General features: G+C 44.4%; 1 protein-coding gene across 7 annotated transcripts in view; it reads left to right on the top strand.

Annotated features, from left to right (window-relative positions):
- LOC309520196 (uncharacterized protein) overlaps nucleotides 1-20,526 on the top strand; it is a 64,799-nt gene that overhangs the window by 25,885 nt on the left and 18,388 nt on the right. For 5 of the 7 annotated variants that reach the window (XM_082201684.1, XM_082201683.1, XM_082201682.1 and 2 more), the window contains 11 exons: nucleotides 335-438; nucleotides 1,216-1,375; nucleotides 4,404-4,505; nucleotides 5,452-5,613; nucleotides 7,635-7,728; nucleotides 10,755-10,899; nucleotides 11,631-11,835; nucleotides 14,446-14,624; nucleotides 15,194-15,359; nucleotides 16,060-16,221; nucleotides 17,468-17,631. In XM_082201684.1, the coding sequence (XP_082057810.1) occupies nucleotides 335-438; nucleotides 1,216-1,375; nucleotides 4,404-4,505; nucleotides 5,452-5,613; nucleotides 7,635-7,728; nucleotides 10,755-10,899; nucleotides 11,631-11,835; nucleotides 14,446-14,624; nucleotides 15,194-15,359; nucleotides 16,060-16,221; nucleotides 17,468-17,631 (1,643 nt within the window). Of the gene's footprint in view, nucleotides 1-334; nucleotides 439-1,215; nucleotides 1,376-4,403; nucleotides 4,506-5,451; nucleotides 5,614-7,634; nucleotides 7,729-10,754; nucleotides 10,900-11,630; nucleotides 11,836-14,445; nucleotides 14,625-15,193; nucleotides 15,360-16,059; nucleotides 16,222-17,194; nucleotides 17,437-17,467; nucleotides 17,632-20,526 lie in introns of those variants that run through there. The other 2 variants (XM_082201685.1, XM_082201687.1) reach the window with 2 other exon arrangements.

Raw genomic sequence — 20,526 nt, forward strand, 5'->3', positions numbered from 1 at the left:
GATCGTTGGACGAAGGGCCACAAAAGCCCCCCCTGCCACCCCAGAACATGCATGTTATAAAAAGTTACAGGATTTCAGCAGGAAGTTATGGAACATGCACCAATTGGAAACAGAGCAATATATCTGCCCCAGATCACAAACAGTATCTCAAGTAGGATTGCAGATAACCACTCCGATACCCTCATGAACGCAAATCATCATGAATGGACAATGAAAAGGACATGGAGTGGGGGGAAGGGGCTTTTGTTTTTAAGGTGCCAAAACACACTTTATTGCTTTTGCTGCCCCTCTGGAAATTGGTTAATGATGATCTTTTGACAATTTGTTTTCACAGCTGGAAAAATGTGTCTGGACCCTGGGGAAATCTCGCCAACTGGCGTGAAGGATATTTTATTGACGGTAGTTTTACCAGTTCCTCGGGCTGAGACTCGCCACAGTGTAAGTAGTAAATTAATTATATGGGCATGGCAATAATCTTTAATTTACCAAAGAGAGAAGTCAAGTGAAGAGAGTTGGGGGTGTAGATAACTTGTTTTGAGCAAAACCCATGGCAGGGGTGAGGGACCTGGGGCCCACCTTGACGTTGTTGAACTTCAAATCCCATCAGCCCCGGTCAGGGATGATGGGAGATGGAGTCCCACCACATCTGGAGCCCCAATTGTTACTCTGCAATTACTATCTTTTAATGTTTCTAATTCTATGATACAGATTAAGAAATACATTTATATCCAGTATCAAAGGACTGTCATTCTTAAATCGTGTCCTCAATTCCCTTGGGAAGGGGATAGAAAACATAGCATGATTTTGCAAAATGCTACACCTGTTGTCTCAACCAGATCCATTTGTAATGCAGGTGGAAGAGAGTGCCTGTAGGTTTTCTGCCACCCCAGAGCCCCTCCCTGCTAACCTTGCCCCACATCACCACTCCACCCTCCCACATGCCACTGAAACAGGGTTTGAAAACAGGGTATTGTAATGGATCACGCCAGTTATATATTTTCCTTTGTTTGCTGACTGTATTGTACATTATAGCAGGATGGACTGAAAACTTGTGCCCTTTCAGTAATACAATCACAGGTAGGCATTGGAAAAGTAATGTTTTCCCTCTGCGATTAATTAAATTGATCTGCACAGTGACCCATTCATCGTAATGTAGAATAATATGTCTTGTTCCTTTTTTTCAATCCCCCACCCCACCCCGCTCCCTTCTCATAGGAGTCTCTCTTTAAAAAATTTGATCCTTCTGCTGTGAAGTTAACAGTTTCGGTGTTTTGTGGCCCTGAAATGCTGCGTTCCAAGACAAGCTCTTTCAGCTCCTCCCTTCTGCGGAAAACCCAAGGAAAAACAGAAACGGGATTTACTCTTCAGTTCAGTGGTATGAAAACGAACCAGTTGGTTGCTGAATATTTTTAATGGTGGAAGGTCATTATCAGCTGAAACACAATAAACAGCTTGCCCCTCCCCAAGCTGGTGCTCAGCCAGGGAACATCAGGTCTCCAGTGGATGGTGGTCCACAGGTTGAGAATGAACCCTGTTTCTGGGAGACAGTGGACGGCCAGGTGTGAGGGATCCCCTGGTCCTGAACCAGGTAACTGGGACTATAAAAGACCAGTTGCGCAGCCCGGGAGTCATTTTGGACTCACATCTGTCCGTGGAAGCATATGCAGGTCAAATCTGTGTCCAGGGTGGCTGTCTACCAGCTCCATCTGGTATGCTAGCTGAGACCCTACCTGTCCACACACTGTCTCTCCAGAGTGGTACGTGCTCTGGTTATCTCCCTGTGGTCTTCGGACAAAGGTCAGCATACAGATTTAATAAATAATAAAAAACACTAATGATGATGGGAGTTGCAGTCTGTCATCCTTGGCAGCAGTCCCATGTTCTTTCTGACATGTAGGTCCGCCCCAAAAGAATTAAGTTATCCCCAGAAAATCTGTCTGCTGAATAAATTATGAGCTAATTTCTCCCTGCTTTTTGTAATATACTGTGCAGAACAATAAGTTGCTGCTGAGATTGACTAATGGCTGGAAACAAATTGAGAGGTTTAATTAAAGCTCAAAAGCTATTTATTGTGAGAATACTGCAAATCAATAGAGAGTACTGCTGTTATACAACCAGGCAGTACATAAAATATCTTTTTTTCCCTCCTTCCCCCTTCCCTCCCAAGCTAGTCCTGCTGAGGAATTGGAAATGTTACGCCGTTTGCAGTTTTTGTCGGTAGGAAGTACTTAAGATGAGAAACTGACTAAAGGAAGGTCACAGCCAACTTAGAACTGAAGCCCAATGTGGGAGCTAAGCCGTAGGCCAGGGATGCAGATGTTGTTGGACTACAACTCCCATCATCCCTGACTGTTAGCCATGCTGACCTGGTCTGATGGGAGTTGGAGTCCAGCCAAAATCTGGAGGGCCACTGATCCCCCAGTTTCTGGAGTGGGAAGCTTTTACCCCTGAAGTATGTTTTTGACCAAGCGAAGGTTCTTAGTATTTATATAACAGGCTAATCCAGAATGTAGGGAGCTGCCTTTATGCTGTCTCAAGCCATTGCTTTACCTAGTCCAGTATTGTCTGAGAGGCAGTAGCTCTTCAAGGTCTCAAGCAGAGGGGTCTTTCGAATCACCTGCTGCCTTCTAACTTGAAATGCCAGAAACAGAGACTTTCTGCATGCAAAGCAGGCCACAAAGCAGGCTGTCTTTGGGTCCCCATCATTCTTCACAGAACTGTAGAGTTGGGAGGGACGTCAAGGATTATCTAGTCCAACCCCCTGCAATGCAGGAATTCTGCCCTCTTCCTCTGCATAATTTATTTAATGCCTTCCAGGAGACATTTCCAGGTGATGTACAATAAGAACAACTTAAAAACAACAGCAAAACCCAGCAGATATATATATATATTTTAAAAAAGCAAAATAGACACCCATGGCAGAGACCCATTCATCCAGCTGGGAAAGCTGAATATCAATGTCTTCAGTTTTTTCTGGAAAGTGCAGGTAGTGGGTGCCTGTCATATCTTGAACAGCAGCTATTACACAAGGAAAGCCCTGCTCCTGGTTCTGGTGGGGCAAGCAGGCTTCTGATATCTTTGGATTTTTCAGGAGAAGCTCTCTCATGGGCCTCAGGGACCTGCTGGGTAAATAAGGGCAAAGGTTTTTCCTCAAGTTACAGTTAAGCTATAAACAATCAGAAATCGGCAAGAAGCTTCATTGCTTTCCAAGTGTTTCCTTGCTCAGTACAGTACCAGGGAGAGCCCTTTCTACTCTCCTGTGCTTCTGAAGTCAGTGTGACCTTAGGGAGAATCCATTACCATAATTTCTCTAGGTACTGAATGAGGATTGGGAGAGGTCTAGGGCCCCACTCAGCAGCTCCCCACACCACCCCTAGGAATCCAGCAGGGTTGGCTTACCACACCTGAATTAAATAATGCATATGACCATCTGAAGACGTGGGGGTTAGTAAAACTGAAATATACTCAGAGTCGCAAAGTGATTTCATGCTCTTTATTCAGCTCATAGTGGTGAGGAGGAATGAATGAAAGTCCCCTCAAAGTATCTGCTTTATATACATTATTTACACAATGGGCTGCACATGATTGGTTAATTCTGGAATTCTACTGTAAGCCAATCAGGTTGTGGATTCACTTATATCTGGAGCATGATTGGGTGGTTCCTGCCAACCAATCATACTGCTGCATTGTTCTTGGACCAATCAGACTGCTGCATTCTGAATCCTATTGTTCTAGGACCAATCAGACTGCTGCAATTAGGATCCTATTGTTCTAGGACCAATCAGACTGCTGCAGTTTGGATCCTATTCAACTCAGTACATAACAAAAACCATTAAGTCCGGCTTCTGAAACAGGGGTGACTAACCTGCGGCCCTCCATATGTTGTTGAACTACAATTCCCATAGGTTCCAGGTTCAATTCCTTGCATCTCCAGGTAGGGCTGGGGGAATTTTTATTTATTTTATTCAAAATTAAAACAAAACATATTATCCAGAAACATATCATCCTTATTTTTTCTCCCTCCCCCCGCCTTCCCTCAGTTCCAGTCTTTGGTTTCTCTGCGACTGCTGTTTTCTTCATGTTACAAAGCTGTATAGATCCTCAAACTATTTAGCTGATTATTATCAATAAAAAGTTTGTGAATGTTTATTCAAGGGGGGGGGGATTTTGTTGCCTGAAACCCTGGAGAGCTGCTGCCAGCCAGTGTTGGCAATACTGCGCTAGATGGTCTGACTTGGTATATATTCCAGTGAATTCTGTCCCTTCAAAATTAGCTACTGTAATCCCTGGACTGGGGGGAAAAAAATCTCTTTCTTTGCTACAAAAACTGCAAATCGTTTCTAAAACAAAGTAACACAACGATCAAATACTATCCCTTGTCTTTTGTTGTTCTTGTTGTCAAGAATCATTTGCATTTGATTCCCTGGACCCAACAGCATTCGTAGGTGTGCAAGACGCAAAACCTTACATCTTGTTGAAGGTCACGTACAGTCCTAAAGGAAGAGGTAACGTCTTTTTTGGTGGGCGCAGTTCGCATTCTCTCCACACATGATATCTGAACAGAGGGTTGTTTGGGGCAGCCCCTGAGCTGTGGAACTCCCTCCTCACAGTGGTGCATCTGACACCTTCATTGTATAACCTTCATAGAATCTTCAAGTTGGAAGGGAACCCGGGGGGTCATCTAGTCCAACCCCCTGCAATGCAGAAATCTCAGCTAAAGCATCCATGGCTGATGGCCATCCAATCTCTGCTTAAAAACCTCCAAGGAAGGAGAGTGCACCACTGAATACAAAACTCCTTTGCAGTGGTACCCTGGGTTACAGACGCTTCAGGTTACAGACTCCGCTAACCCAGAAATAGTACCTTGGGTTAAGAACTTTGCTTCAGGATGAGAACAGAAATCGTGTGGCGGCGGCAGCGGGAGGCCCCATTAGCTAAAGTGGTGCTTCAGGTTAAGAACAGTTTCAGGTTAAGAATGGCCCTCCAGAACGAATTAAGTTCTGTACTCTCATCATTGATATCTAAATTTTAGGACCCACCTTATTTCTGTGATTTTATCTTGTTTTGGACTGTTGCATTTTACCAGTTGTAACCCTGGGATCTTAGTGTGAAGGGCAAGTTTATTGTTGTTGCTGTTGTTGTTAATTCTGAGTAGTTGTGAGTATCAGCAGTGCCACCTCCTCTGTTGGCTGTAAGTAAGGAGACAGGTAAGGTGGGGTCTGGCTGAGGGCAGAGTGAGCCTGGTGGGTTAGCACCCCATTCCCCCTAGTGCACCAGTCTTAACTATCTTCACACTTGCACACAAAATAGCCCACAAAAGAATTGCATTTAGCCCTTGGTTGCCCTCTCTGGGACTCCTGTCTTCAGAGCTGCTGCTGCTGCTGCTATCTGGTTTGGTTACCCCCAAAAGAGATGTTAACCAACTAAGAACCACATTTTCCTGCTTTACAGATTCACTGGCTCTTGGGTGGCAAAAAGTGGATGTGTTCCAGCAAGAAACGACAGGTTCTGGAATGATCTGGGCCCCTAGGGAATTCTCACCGTGCGTGCCTCTGAATCCCGGGGAAGTGCCTGACGCTATAATGGAGTGTCCTTTCAGAGAGCTTCCCAAAGGTAACAGAGTCATGGGTAATGGGTGAAGCTATGGTTTATAAACCACCCTTTTTAGCTAACCATAGTTAAAACTGATCATACGAACCCAGCCTCATGGGTTCGTATAATAATTTTGGTATAATATATATACCAATAATATATATATATATAATATAATATAATAACCAACAATAGTGTTGGTGCTGGGGCTGCAACCATAAATCCGAAACATCCAAATGTGGGGCTCCGGGTGGGGGCCCTGTTCCCTACCACTTCTTTTATTCCTCCTTATACGGGCAATGACATCATCTTGGCATCAGAACTGAGGATGTGTAGGGACTCGCCCAGCAACAATGCAGTCAGGTCTGGGGGATTCCCTGTTGGCCATACTTCTGTCTCTAGCCACTATTGGCCTGGACAACTAGTGTTATGGAAATGAATGAAAGGGCCGGGGGGTGGGCAGTTGCAGAGCGCTGGTTTGGTTGACCTGACCAGCACATTCCATCACACTACAGAGAGATGTTGCTAAGAAGGTGCTATTTGAGAGAAACTCCATCAAACCTGGTGGGACTTAACTTCTGAGTGGACCTATAGGATTGGGAATTCTAATCTGATGGGAGCAAAGTAAACATTGAAGCAGGGTAGTCTTATTCTGGATTATTTAATCCAGAACTTTTTTGTATCTGGCTCCAGTATGTGGCCCCTAGCAGATTACTTCTAAGGGAATGTGGCACTTGGGGCCAGCCCTATCATTGGGCAGAGTGAAGCAGTTGCCTCAGGTGGCAGGTGCTGGGGGCACAGGAAATGATGAGGTGTTCGTGCTAACAGCCTACCCTGTACCTCCTAAAATAACCTGCTGGTACAGTGGAAGGTGTTGTTCTCATGTCAGTATCAAAGCGAGGTCATTTCCTGACTTGTCAATGTCTACAGGTAAGATTCAGTCATATATTGGAAAATCCAGGTTGCACAATTGCAGGTGGTCAGGAGTTCTTGTGCAATAAATTCACTTCTCTCCGAAGGTCAAACCTTTTTTTGCAAATGCATGGGGAAGTGTGGGACAACACTTGCCCTGACACAATGGTCATCTGACCTCCCCTCAAACAAATCAAAATGAATAATAATAATAATAATAAATTTTATTTATATCCCGCCCTCCCCAGCCGAAGCCGGGCTCAGGGCGGCTAACAACAATAAAACAGTACAAAAGTACAACATAAACAACATTCTAAAATCATTCATTATAAAAATTAATTCAAGCCACTAGCAACCATTGGGCCAGAGCTCTGCGAAGATTGCCGAGGGAGGGAGTCAGGCTGTGCCCTGGCCAAAGGCCTGGTGGAACAGCTCTGTCTTGCAGGCCCTGCTCATTCAATAGCCGCCTAATCTCCCTGAAAGCAAATCAGGTTCAACGCTAAATAAAAACAGGTTGTCCAAGTGCGGTCTAAGATTTGGCTGCCGGTCTAGTTGGCTTCTGCATGTGGAATAGAAGCAGGGGGAAGGCATATATTGAACTTGACTTCGGGCAACAAAATGGCTTGGGCTGGCCCTGGGTGCCCTCAAGACGGGGCAGAAGTTTGCCCAGCCTTGCAGTGTAGTGTTCTACGCCTGACACCCAGAGGACACCTGTACTGCAGAGTGTTTTAAATCTGGGATTGAACCCACCTAGGTAGCGCCCCTTGTAGCATGCTAGGTCTGAGTCTCAGTACAATCACGACGGCCACACACTTTGCTCTGGAGTCTCAGCCAATAAATGCCCCTCTGGGTCTCTTTCCAGAGAATGGATAATTCCTTTGAGGCAGCTGCCAAAGGGTCTGTAAAGGGAGAGCCAATTTCTCACTTAGAGAAGAATAGGTTTTCATTTAATTTTCTTAATTGATCTTGTGCTGCTGCCGCCTATTTAAATTTGCCTGAGTGATAACTGTAGCTGTGCCGGACTTGACCTCCTGACAATAATTCTTTTTCTGTGTGAAGAGTACAGTATGTGTGTGTTTAATTGTACTAGAAAGTAGAGGTGCACTGCAGTAAATCACATATGTTTCCAGATTTTGCAGAGGGCCATTCAACGATCCAGCTGACAGTGTATGATGTTGCCAATGAAAGACGAAGACTGCAAAGCCACCGCTTGAGGGAAGAAAGGTAACCACTGAAACTTGGGGGGAACGTGGCTTGGATGGGAAAATACTGGCTGCATTTTATTTTTCTAGAAGGCTCCTACCCAGTGTTGCTCTGGAATTCTAAGAAACCAAAAAATCAGTGCAGTTTTGTAATCAGTGGTTAGAATCTGTGCAGTTTTTTGTTTTTTAAAAAATAATTTTTATTAAGTTTTCCATTTAACAATCCAATCATATCACATTAATTATTCCAAATTATACCAATACATATAATAAAGTCCAAATATTTTGCCAAATTATATATTTTTGTTGGGGGTTCCCATGCTTTGAGTTCAGTAAGGGTCCAGTCATCTCATATTTCTGCTGCTTTTAGTGTTCACCAGTCCCATCTTTCAATCTTCTTGTTGTTATCCTTTTTCTTCTTAATAGCCTCTGAGTTCTTTCCACATGCGAGTTAAAGTAAGCAATATTATGCTTCTGTGTGAACTTTGTAAGGCTCTCCCTTTTTTTAAAGCTGGTAAGTGTTTTGTTTGCAGTAAATCACACACTGATCCAAAAGTCCTCCTCGAGCGGCAGACGCCATAATTCTCAGTTCCGATGAAATAAAATCTGTGCAGTTTTAAAAAGTTCCGTCTGCCATCTTGATTCAAAACTATTGTATCCACACATAGATGAAAACCTGCGCCTTGATCTCACGAACCAGCCTGCAAAATTTGATTGCGTATAGTACCTCAAGAGCTGTCAAAATGCAACGCGAGCAAACAAATTTCCAAAATATTTAATGTTGTTATTAATGCAAGACAGTACTGCTTTTTATTTGACAAGCTTCTGTGCTGCGAGCAGCAATCCCTTTTTAAAGCCAGCTTCTGGTTTCTAAAAAGCAAAAGAACCCCAAACCAGTTCCCTGCCTCTGCCCTAAGATCCTTGTTCTTTCCTACCGAAACCATAACTTGCCATGCATTGTTATATTTATGACTCATCTTGGGATTTACGGGGCCTCTCTTGATATATTTCTCATCTAACTAGCTAAATAGCTCACAGCCAACACACACAACTCTCCCTCGTTGAACATTTTCTCTCCTGTCATTTCTGCCAATTTATCTGCAGATTTACGGGCCCCCTGACTTTCACAGGTTTGAAAATTAACGCCAAAATCAATATGGCGTATAAAACGTAAGATGATTTTACTGTAAATTATTTTGCAAGACGTTGTGTCTGGCATGGGGCCTGCCTTGAAAAGGGGCGCTAACGTGTATAAATGAAAACACAAAAGCGAGTGTTTAAGGCACAGAAACCGCCTCGTTCTCCAAAACCCCGGCAGCTTTGAAGTGGGAAGCCAAGGCGGTGCTTTTACGGCACATACCAGCAAGGGGGGTGGGGACTGTGCAGCTTGGGAGCCTCAAAAGTGAAGCCGGCAGCGGCACAAAGTTTTATTTTTATTTTATTTGCCGGTGTCAGTCAGTCGTCTGCAAGCAAAACAGATTGGCAGGAGGAAATGGTTCCTGCCGCACCACATGCTATAAATGGAAAAGTTGGTAAAGTTTAACGGCTGAGAAAATGAGCAAGTTTCCTATCTCTTGGGCCCCAAGTGGAAACTGCACCTTTGCAGCAGGGGAAGGGCAGTGGCTCAGTGGTGCAGAGCACACCCCTTTCATCAATGGGGTGACAGATGTCTCAGCCAGATCGCCCTCGCATCCCACCCCTTTCATGCAGGAGATCCCAGTTCAATCCAGTTGCAGGATTCTGGGGAGTGGTGCCAGAAAAGACCTTGTATTATTATTATTATTATTATTATTATTATTATTATTATTATTAATTTATACCCTACCCATCTGGCTGGGTTTCCCTAGCCACTCTGGGCGGCTCCCAACAGAATTAAACAGGGCTGCCTTCCTATGTCTTCTAAAATTCAGATAGTTGTTTACAGTGGTACCTCGGGTTACAGACGCTTCAGGTTGCAGACACTTCAGGTTACAGACTCCGCTAACCCAGAAATAGTACCTCGGGTTAAGAACTTTGCTTCAGGATGAGAACAGAAATCGTGCGGCGGCGGCACAACGGCAGCGGGAGGCCCCATTAGCTAAAGTGGTGCTTCAGGTTAAGAACAGTTTCAGGTTAAGAACAGACCTCCAGAACAAATTAAGTTCTTAACCCGAGGTACCACTGTATTTCCTTGGCATCTGATGGGAGGGCGCTCCACAGGGGTGGCTTGAGTGATGGCCAGGGGTGCCACAAGCAACACTGGCCCCTGTCGCTCTTTCCTTCTCTCCCTCCTCTGGTGTCCTCTTGTGTCTCTGCCTCCCAAAGGCTTGCAGAGCTGTTTGTTGCAGCAGCCCTGGCTATAAGCTCCCCAGACGAATGGTGCCTGTGGGGCTGGCCAGGGGGTGCTTCCCAGGCCCCTGTGGGGCAATGGGAGGAGGCACCTCTCTTTGGGGCAGGAGGGCAGCTAATAGACCAGGGGTGGCAGCTGCAGCTGCCCAGAGGACTCCCAAGGAAAGGGCAGAGGGAAGAAGAGAGGAGGCTGAGGGAACACTCCAGAGGGAGGGCGTTTGAAAAGGGGTGAGGGGCTGCCAGCTCTGCAGGCAAGGGGTGACATAAGTGGGCTCCTGAGCCCCACAGGGGTGCCGCAGAAAGAATGTAGTTGGTCAATAATAATAATAATAAATTTATTATTTATACCCCACCCATTTGGCTGGGTTTCCCCAACCACTCTGGGCGGCTTCCAACAAAACACTAAAATACAATAACCTATTAAACATTAAAAGCTTCCCTAAACAGGGCTGCCTTCAGATGTCTTCTAAAAGTCTGGTAGTTGTTGTTCTCTTTGACATCTGGTGGGAGGGCATTCCACAGGGCGGGTGCCATTACCGAGAAGGCCCTCTGCCTGGTTCCCTGTAACTTGGCTTCTTGCAGCAAGGGAACCACCAGAAGGCCCTCGGCGCTGGACCTCAGTGTCAAGGGAGCCGTGGACTCAAAAAGATTGAAAACCTCTGATGCAAACCATTTAAACCTGCTTGATTTATATTTCCTGTGCTTGTTTGCATTGATCAGGCTCCAAGGACCCTCTTTTCTCTATGCTCCTTGGGTCCCGCATGATCCCAGCATCATGCTACCAAATCCTCCGAGGATCAGCCAGCCATTTGATCTGTATATAGATGCCCTTCATTATATACTTGATAATGCAACCATCACAAAGGTAAGCTTCAGAATACTCCTGCGGTTCCCCACTTCAGTCAGTGTGCCCTTATTAGCATTCCATATTGCGTAGCTCCTGGGGTGGTCTGGGAAAAGGGCAGTGGGCTGCTATGCCCAGCAGGGAGGCTTCTGCTGTGAGCTGCTTGCTTAACGTAAAGAGAGAAAGCTGCCATATACAGATTCACCCATCCTTGTTTTTGTCCGAGTCTCTCTTTTCAGACAGGGAACTCTGCGTTGGCCCTTAAATCTGCTTTCCGAGACCAGTTTTGCTGGCAATTATTTATCCCAGTAGGTCATGTTGGCTGATGTAAAAACAACATCAACAACCCCATATACAAGAATCCAGTTGGACTCCATTTTTTCTCATGGTGTCTTCTGCATACAGAAAAACACACATATCTGTAAATGATACGTTTCTGAAATTTGGTTATATTGTTTATTATCGTGCACATGATGCTGTTCTACCTTCGTGACAACTTCGCATTGAAACGTGAGAGTGGGGAGGAAAGGGTGATTGGACTCCCCTCAGTGTCTGATTTAGGCTAGAAGGAAGGATAAATCAATGGGAAATTCATGGAGGTCTGGGAAGGCGTAGTCAATATTGCTTTTTGCCCCAAGAACACAGAACAAAAAAGGTCTGGAACAGAGATGAATAAATCTCTACAACTCTGTAGAGATTGTATGTGTGCATATGTAAAATAATATATAAATTAATGTTCTCTACCTCATTAGGTAACAGGTCATTTCAGGAATACGGGCTTCAGCAATCTGCACCCTTTTGTAGCATTTCCTGTTCTTGAGAGCCCGTCTCGAAATCCAGAATTCCAGTACCGAGCAGCAATAGATGGAGACATTTCAAGTGGGATGGATATCAACACTTGGCTTCTGTTTCAAGTTCATACAATTGACATGGATTTTGGAGACCTTGTTCTACTAGGTAACAGGACCTAGAAGCCATTCCCCCGCTTTAAAAATATTTATCCGTTTCCGAAACATTGCATTTCCTCCTGACAGTGTTTGCTTGAGGATGGAGTGTTGTAGCTGAGTCACTTCTTTACAGATCTAGCTCATGTGCAGACAGTACGAGAAGGAGAAAAATATTAGGCGCTGAGGCCAGTGAGTAATCCAAATCTGCAAGCTTTTATTGAGAGCAGGGAGTATCACCTGACTTGCCCTAGCCTATTGCTGTTAAGAAGCTTCCTTATTGGTGGGCTGAAATCCCTGGCATTCCCTCTCTTGGCAAGAGCTCAGTAGCAGCACAGAATGCCCACCTGACCTCCCATAGACCAGTGGTGGCGAACCTATGGCACACATGCCAGAGTGGGCACTCCAAGCCCTTTCTGCGGGCACATGCAGCAGACAACGTTTCCAGCCACTCCCCCCCCCCACGCCAGTGCATGTGGGAAACTCTCTCTAGAGTGCGCTCCGCCCACAGTGGTGTTTAGGGGAGTTGCGTGCCCGCCAAGCAGCTGGCAGTCTGCTGTTGGTGAGCTGGCAGGCGCATGTTGGTTGCGGTGACGCAAGCCATTTTCAGCGTTTCTCAGTGGGGTTAGTGAGTTTCTGTAGGCTGTGCATAGAAGCTGAACAACTTTGCTCTCCCCTCTCCTCTGCGCCATCTTTCCCCGTTCTCTTAAATTTGAGTCTTATACACAGCGGTGCAAATTGCCGTGTTGGCACTTTGCGATAAATAGACGGGTTTGGGGTTGCAGTTTGGGCACTCGGTCTCTAAGAGGTTGCCACCACTGCCTCAGACCAGTTTGCTTGAAGAATAGCCTTACCCCACATGCGATCACTCAGCCAGTCTGCTGAACTGGCATTTCTTCAAGCACTGTATAATGTTCTGCATTTGTGAGGAATCAGCCTCTTAGTGTGGCAACCTGTTAGTGCAGAACTCCCTGCCTATTGATATTAGGCCGGTACCACCATTGTACTGTTTTTCAACACCTGATAAAAACCTCTTTTGCTTAGGCAAGGCTGCCCAGACATTTAATTTCATCATGTATGTTTTTAAAGCTATTGATTTGATCTCTTCTCATATTTCTATTATGCCTGCTTGTTTAGGAAGTCTGTTGATTTTTATCGGCATTTTCTAGCAAATACAAACCGTTTAGGCAATTTTATTATTATTAAGTGATGTATAAGTGCTGTTAGTTAAATAAATAATTACGTAATAGATTCCGTCTCCGGCAGCTGCTGAGATCTTAGATGAGTCCAGTTCGCCTCACACGTGGGAGAACATTACATTGCGTTGTTGTTGGTATTTTTAAGCCATTCATCTGCAACAGGCTCAGCCCAAACATCCCAGGCACCGAATTGCAGATGAACATTTGAATGTGAAAGCATCGCAGATCTGCGATTCTACATTTTTATTTTGCCATTGGATGGGGTGGGGGGGGGAAGGAGTTGGAATCGTTTTAGACACAAATTGGACTGGCAGATGGCAAATGCAGTTTTAACTTAGGCACATAAACAAGGCACTCCGGCTAGGGAATACGTGATAGAGGGAGTCATCATCCAGTTTACTGATCAAGAAGAGGAGAAGCATTTTTCAAGGCCGTTGTGTGGAAGAAGTAATTGAAACCATCAGTCTAGGATACAGCAGCAGGTTTCTTTGGGGTTTTTTTAAAAAAGGAAGAATGAGCAAGACATAAAATACTAGAATGCCAACAAGATGGAGCACACCGATCCTCACAAGAGTGGACCCGCTGATTCTGGGGACCGAGAGATGACTCAGGCCAGCCTGCTTCCTGAACCTGGGGCCTTCCAGATGTTGTTGAGCTACAACACCTGTCACCTTAACACCCATATATGCCCTCTCATCCACTTTGATCCGTGGACCTGGCGCTGATAAGGGTGCTACACAATACAGTCATACCTCGGGTTACAGACGCTTCAGGTTGTGTGTTTTCGGATTGCGCACCGCACCGAACCTGGAAGTACTGGAACAGGTTACTTCTGGGTTTCGGTGCTCACGCATGCAGAAGCACCAAATTGTGACCCGCGCGTGCGCAGACTCGACGCTGCGGGTTGCGAACACTGCGGGTTGTGAACGTGCCTCCCACACGGATCACGTTCGCAACCCGAGCGTCCACTGTACTCATTCCCCGTTTGCAAGAAATTTATTTTTGTGTGTGGCAGCAATGGTTCTGTTCTTTGGAACTCCCTGCCCGATTGACATCAGACAGGCACTTTCGCTGTTCTCTTTCTGGAACCTCCTAAAAACATTTTTGATTAGGCAGGCCTATCCAGACATGTAGGTTGCCATGTGTTTCAATCTGGTCTTTTTACCCTATCATTGGTTTTAATGTTTTTTTTAAAAAATTAAATAGTTGTTTTTAACTGTTCTCACTGATTATTGTGTTGTTCTTTTTGTGAACTGCTTTGAGGTTTGCTTATTTGTTTACAATCAGGTGGTATATGAAATTTAGTAAATAAATGAATAAATTAGCCATGCCGGCTAAGGCAGATGGGAATTCAGCAAAGTCTGGATTAGGAACATTTTTTAAAAAAATCAAATAATAACTTGCCCCTTTGTGGATGACTGTAGGAAGCTGTGCCATCCACATCTTTAATGCTGAAGGAGAATTAAATGTGGGAGGGTTTCAACTGAAACTGAGAGCTGGCTTGCTGGAAGACGGACCCTCACCTCTTACCCCGTCTTTGCTGAATCGCCATACAGTTATTCCTTGCTGTACTCTCCTTATTCGACTCTTACCACATGCTCAGGCAAGTCTCTTTGTTATTTTTTGTATAAATATTTGCAGTTCTTCCATTCAAGTTCAGCCCTTCTCCAGACCTTGCCTTGTTCAACTTCACTGCAGATAACAATTCTGAGGAATTCTCAATAGAAAAAATACCAGTCCTTTGCAGCTACAGATAGGTAGCCGTGTTGGTCTGCCATAGTCAAAATAAAAAAAAATCCTTCCAGTAGCACCTTAAAGACCAACTAAGTTAGTTCTTGGTATGAGCTTTCGTGTGCATGCACACGAAAGCTCATACCAAGAACTAACTTAGTTGGTCTTTAAGGTGCTACTGGAAGGATTTTTTTTTATTTAGTCCTTTGCAGCGTTATCAATAACGTCGACCAGAGCTCCTTAAAGACAGCTCTGTGCTGAGAGATCAACTTCATTTGGCCTTCTTGTTTCCATGAACTGTCTCAGTTCAAGCTATTTATAATAACCTTGTAATATTAAGGCTGGAGTTGGTTTGTTTTCCTCTGCCCTCCTCATCCCTTTTCCCTTTTGTGCCCTGTCTTCTAGATCGTAGCCCTGTGTACTTAATTTTATTCCCTTTAGGTTCCAGTGCCTCCCCCAAGTTACTTGGCAGGATACTATTTCACTGATGGAGCAAAACCCAACAGTTCAGAGCTGGAGATCATCTCAAGCTTTCAGAAGGACAGCGGCCTCCCAAACCTTGTGCTGGACATGGCACTGCAGTTAATGAACAAGGAGCAAAGCAGAGGTATGAAAATGGTTGGCTAGATCACAAAAGCTTCCTCTTCGTACACTAAAGCTTATTTCAGTCGCTTGTTGTCTTGAGAGACATTGGAACGCGCCTTGAATAACACTAGTGCATTTGAAACACAGCAGACGCTAGTGCAAGGACCCTGGTTCGCTCCAGGTGCTGTGGACTCTCAACTCGCATATTTGCTGGCCATTGGCGATGCTAATGGGGGCTGATGGGAGCTGTAGTCCAGCATTGTCGGAGGTCCACAGTGCTTCCCCACTCTTGGGGTATTCTAAGTTGGGATGTGAGAGGAGGAGGAGGCTGTTTCCGCCCTGTGTTCATCGCAATCAGTGCTGTTTCCATTCTGCTACAGTTCGGCTTCTGCACAAACCCATGTTGTTCATCTTGCTATCTGCTGTGGCCAAAAGCAGTTTCATAATTAACTCCAGTGCATTTCAGTGCAAGGTAAATGTTAAAAAAACACACACAGAGAAGATAACCTAGTGATTTTCATGATGTTTGCAGGCTAAAAAAGCAATACCAAATACCATTCACATTCTCCTGTGTGGTTTGCACATTGTGGGAATTTCTGCTCCCGTTTCTGTTTCTGGCAGAATTCTCTGAGATCCTAATCCTAAGCATTGCCAAGTGGTGCTCATCCCCCTCTTGCGGTGCTGCTACTGCTTCCCATATCCTAATTCCTTGTTTCATGCAGTACTGCCCAATCAGCTGAAAGCCTGGTGTGTAGAAAAGTTAAGTGAGAGAGGACATTTGTCACCACGGCATCCTCTGAAGTGCATCGACATACATCGTGCGGTCCGTTATCGGCAGGAAGCTGGAGTCCGTGTCCGAATCAAGCAAGCATTTGGGCTTAAAGGTAGCTGAAAGAACATTATTTGTGTTTCCCTCCCTGAAGTATACTAAGCAATTTCAGAGTTTGGCCTGAAGATATGTGATGCAGCAATCCAGTTGAAGGTAAGCAGGCCACTTCTCTATCTACGCCCAGCTTAAGTCCCATGGCAGAAAGGCAGGATGCAAGCACAATAAGCAAATAAAATAAATATCTACTAGTGGACCCTGCAGCAAAATTTTGCAGTTTTGAGTGTTCTTGTTCACTGTTCTGCCTCCTTGATATTCCCTTTCTATCCTGGTTTTCTTGTTTTTCTTCCTCCAATAGCATTCATTATCCACTGAGCATGCTCATTGGGCTGTTTCTCCCCCCCCCCACATTTTTAAGGGTGTTATTCTACTTCTTTTTTCATACTTTTGCCAATTGTGGGGTTCATTCAAGCCTGGGTGGTATTTGTATTGGTCTACAGCAGTAATAAACAGCAGCAGCGTCATGGGTGGTGCCGTTTTGGCTACATAAGCAGCGGCACTCATGCCTGAACTAAATAGAGGGATTTGTTGCTTCTTCTTCTTTACAATCTCTGACAATGATAGAAATTAGGTTGATTATTTCAGGCGTTTCTTGCAACTTAGCCCATATAAGACATGTGTCAGCCAAACTCTTGGTTGCTTAGATAAAGACATACACAGTCTCTATGGCGAGAAGGAAGTGGCGTCTTGAAGAAGGCTCTGGTTGTTGGGAGAAAGATGGTTATCTTCATTTTATGAGCGAGAAATATCGCTGATACATTTGTTTTTATTTATTCATTTATATCATTTCTATGCCACTTAATACACACACACACACACATTAATTCTCTCTAAGTGGTGAACAGAAAACTAAAACAACTGAAACAAATGTTCCAGAAATACAGAATATATATACACAAATGTTATGTCAATAAAAATGATGGCTGGAATGATGATAATAGACAGGCATCAGTTCTTTCTTTAACACATAGACGAGACTGTCCATCAACAGGGAAAGCAGTGGCCTCTCTCTGAACTGGAGATGGGGAGAAATTCCATTCAGCTCACTCTTGCTCTTGCACTTAGGGGAGCGTAAGAGATAACTGAGATCCCAAAGGAGTAAGGTGAGCAGCGCATGTTCATTCCCCTTTCCCTGCTCTGTACAATATATAGTTGTAGGTAGAAAGGCCTTTCCCAGTTATTTTTGTGCGCAAACCCTTAAATATGTATAATCTTTACTGATTTGTGTTTTCTTCCCCTTTCAGCTGATGGTTGCTACGTGAATGCACTGGCCAGAATCCTTAAGGGGGCTGCAAGCACGCAGTTGCCTGAGCTGCCTCAATGCTGGGGAGGAGAAGAAACATTCCTGGTGCAACAACTTGATTTTTCAAGCCTGCAGAGATCGCCCAAGTGGATTGATCCATCTGTGGTATGCAGTCGCCGAACTGCCATCTTGCAGTAGTGGCAGATGCCCACTGGGACTGGTAGGGGGGAAGGCAGGGAGCCGGACAGTAGGTGGCGCCAGAGCCAATGACAGGCAAAACTAACTAATTCCAGTTCCATCCCCACTCTCTTCCTCCCTGCTGAGTTATACAAAGACAGGGCTGTCTGTCATTGAGGAGGAAGCTGACAGACAGTGTAGCCCAGGCATAGGCAAATTCAGCCCTCCAGATGTTTTGGGACTACAACTCCCATCATCCCTAGCTAACAGGACCAGTGGTCAGGGTCTAACATTAGCAAGGACCACATGTTGCCAAACCCATTATAATACAGATTTGTTCCCCCCCCCCCTGAAAATCACATGGAAGGGACATCAGGTATGTCCTGGGTAGGAAAAGTTAGTGGATTCTGAAGGGAAAGGCTTGGTCTGATCTGGACTGTGCATTTACATTGGTTCTATTTCTGCAATGTTTACTGATCATCCCAGCTGCCGTTCCTTACTGTTCCCAACTAAGGAACCTTTTAAAAAACAAAGATTCCACTAGACTTCAGTGAAAACAGATCTTGCAAAGTCTAGAACTTCTTCCCAGCTAGAGAAGGAAATGTATGGCAGTACATAATTTCCTCCTGCGACTGCCTTGTGACAGGGTAATGTCCCATAAAAAATGCCTGGGCAAAGGGATTGGACTTTGCCTGGCACCGTTATCACAGAAGGATTGGTGCCAGCCTACTTTTCATTGTAGCCTACCAAACATGTGTCATTAGCCCTACCTTGCTCATTTGGTTTGTATTATGTGAATTCTTTTCCATTTTTTGTCTGTTGTGCCACAAAGCAGCCACAGGTTCAACCATCAGCCTGGCTTGTTAATAGGGCAGCAAGTCTTTATGTGTTCCATTCCGTTCCATTTCCATGTATTAGTTACATGCAACATTGTTTCCATTCTGCTGCAGTTCATTTTCTTCCCAAAACCATGTTATTCATCTCTCTGTCCACTCTGGCAAAATGGCATATTTTACATCATTTACATAACTAATTACATAAAACACATCATTAAGTTGTCATTACATTGTTTCACCCAATCAATTTGATTGCAAAGGAAACACATTGCAAATGGAGGGAGAACATAATGAATTACGTAATGTTTGTGGAATGACAGCAACAACAACTGCGAATCCTGATCACATTTGATGGATTCATTTCTGTTCCGGACATGGGATGAGAGAGCGAACATTGACAGTTTTCGGTTTCGTTAGAATTCCCTGGCACCCCTCTTTGTTAGGTAGTCCTTTTAATCTGTGCACTTCGGAAGCCTAGCATTTTTATATGAACTCGTGGCCAAGGAAAAGTTCCTCCAGACATTTTCCCACAGGAACCCAAAAAAAAACCCCACGTTCGCAAAATGAGCGTTTAAACTGAGATCAGCTTTCTGAAATGTACTGCACAGTTCCTGCTATTTACGATTCTCCTGAAACATCCAAACATCTGTTGTGCACAGAAATGAAATCTTGGTTAACTGCTGAGAACTGCTCCCTTCAACGCAGGAGAATCAAATTGCCCATCAGTTGCCTTACACAGATTTAGCTGTGAAGTGATGATATGAAGAGGCGGTTTAAAGTATCTCTTTGTGCATTTAGCAACTCTGGAAATGTGCTGTATCAGTCAGATCCCTCCTCTCCCCTCTCTTCACCTCAAAATGAAAATAAAATATCACACCATAACCCAATCATAATCTTCAGCTGATGTTCTTATACTGCAAGGATGCTGATCTTCTTAAGTCACACTATTACCCCAGGACAGGGAATATTTTATATTTGCTTTTCAGAATTGTTAATATTTTTTCCCCTTTTGACTTGAGATTCATTTTCCCTATTCAAGACATGCCTCAACATCCAGCTTATGGAGCTTAGAATTAGAGAATCATGACATTCTTAGAGCGGTGGGGCTGGTTTGGAAGTGGCGTCATCTTGCTCATTCCAAACGTAACTATTCTTCTCTAGGGGCCAATTCTGAAAAAAATCAGTTCTGCAGATTTGAAAGTCAGCTGCTGAAAGTCAAGGGTGCCACTTGGCTGGGATTGACTGCAGAAGGTGCTGATTGGTTGGTACTGGCTAAGGGTGCTGATTGGCTAGTGCCTGTGACAGCCACCTGACATGCCATTAGAGCAATGTAATTGTTTTTGAAAAATTAATGCAGGCTTTTCTTACTCCTGCCTCCAGAGGCTCTTTTTTAAACCATGAGAAGGATAGCTGAATGTATAATCCAATCAGCACACACCTGCTGTCAAAAAAGCATAATAATAATAATAATAATAATAATAATAATAATAATAATAATAATACCCTGCCCATCTGACTGGGTTTCCCCAGCCACTCTGAGTGGCTTCCAGCAAAATATTAAAATACCGTAATGCATCAAACATTAAAAGAGGGCTGCCTTCAGATGTCTTCTAAAAGTCAGATAGTTGTTTATTTCTTTGACATATGATGGGAAGGTGTTCCACAGGGTGGGCGCCACTACCAAGAAGGCCCTGTTTACAGGAGATGGCCTGCCTGATGGGGGAAGAGGCAACGTTTATTGCTGATCCAGTGCAAAGTGAGTTACAAAGCTGGAATGACAACCAGGCTGAAGAACCTGCTGCAAACATTGTTTAAATGCTTATGCCTATCTCAATCATAATAATAATAATAATAATAATAATAATAAATTTTATTTATATCCCGCCCTCCCCAGCCGAAGCCGGGCTCAGGGCGGCTAACAACAATCAATCAGTCAAATAATCACACAATCTAAAAATATTTCATTATAAAAATTAATTAAATCAAATTGATGGCAACCAATTAAGCAAAATTCTGTGCAGGTTGCCAGACGAGGGAGTCAGGCTGC

The sequence above is a fragment of the Podarcis vaucheri genome (genome assembly GCF_965113315.1).
Source record: "Podarcis vaucheri genome assembly, chromosome: 15".
NCBI classification, from domain to species: Eukaryota; Metazoa; Chordata; class Lepidosauria; order Squamata; family Lacertidae; genus Podarcis; species Podarcis vaucheri.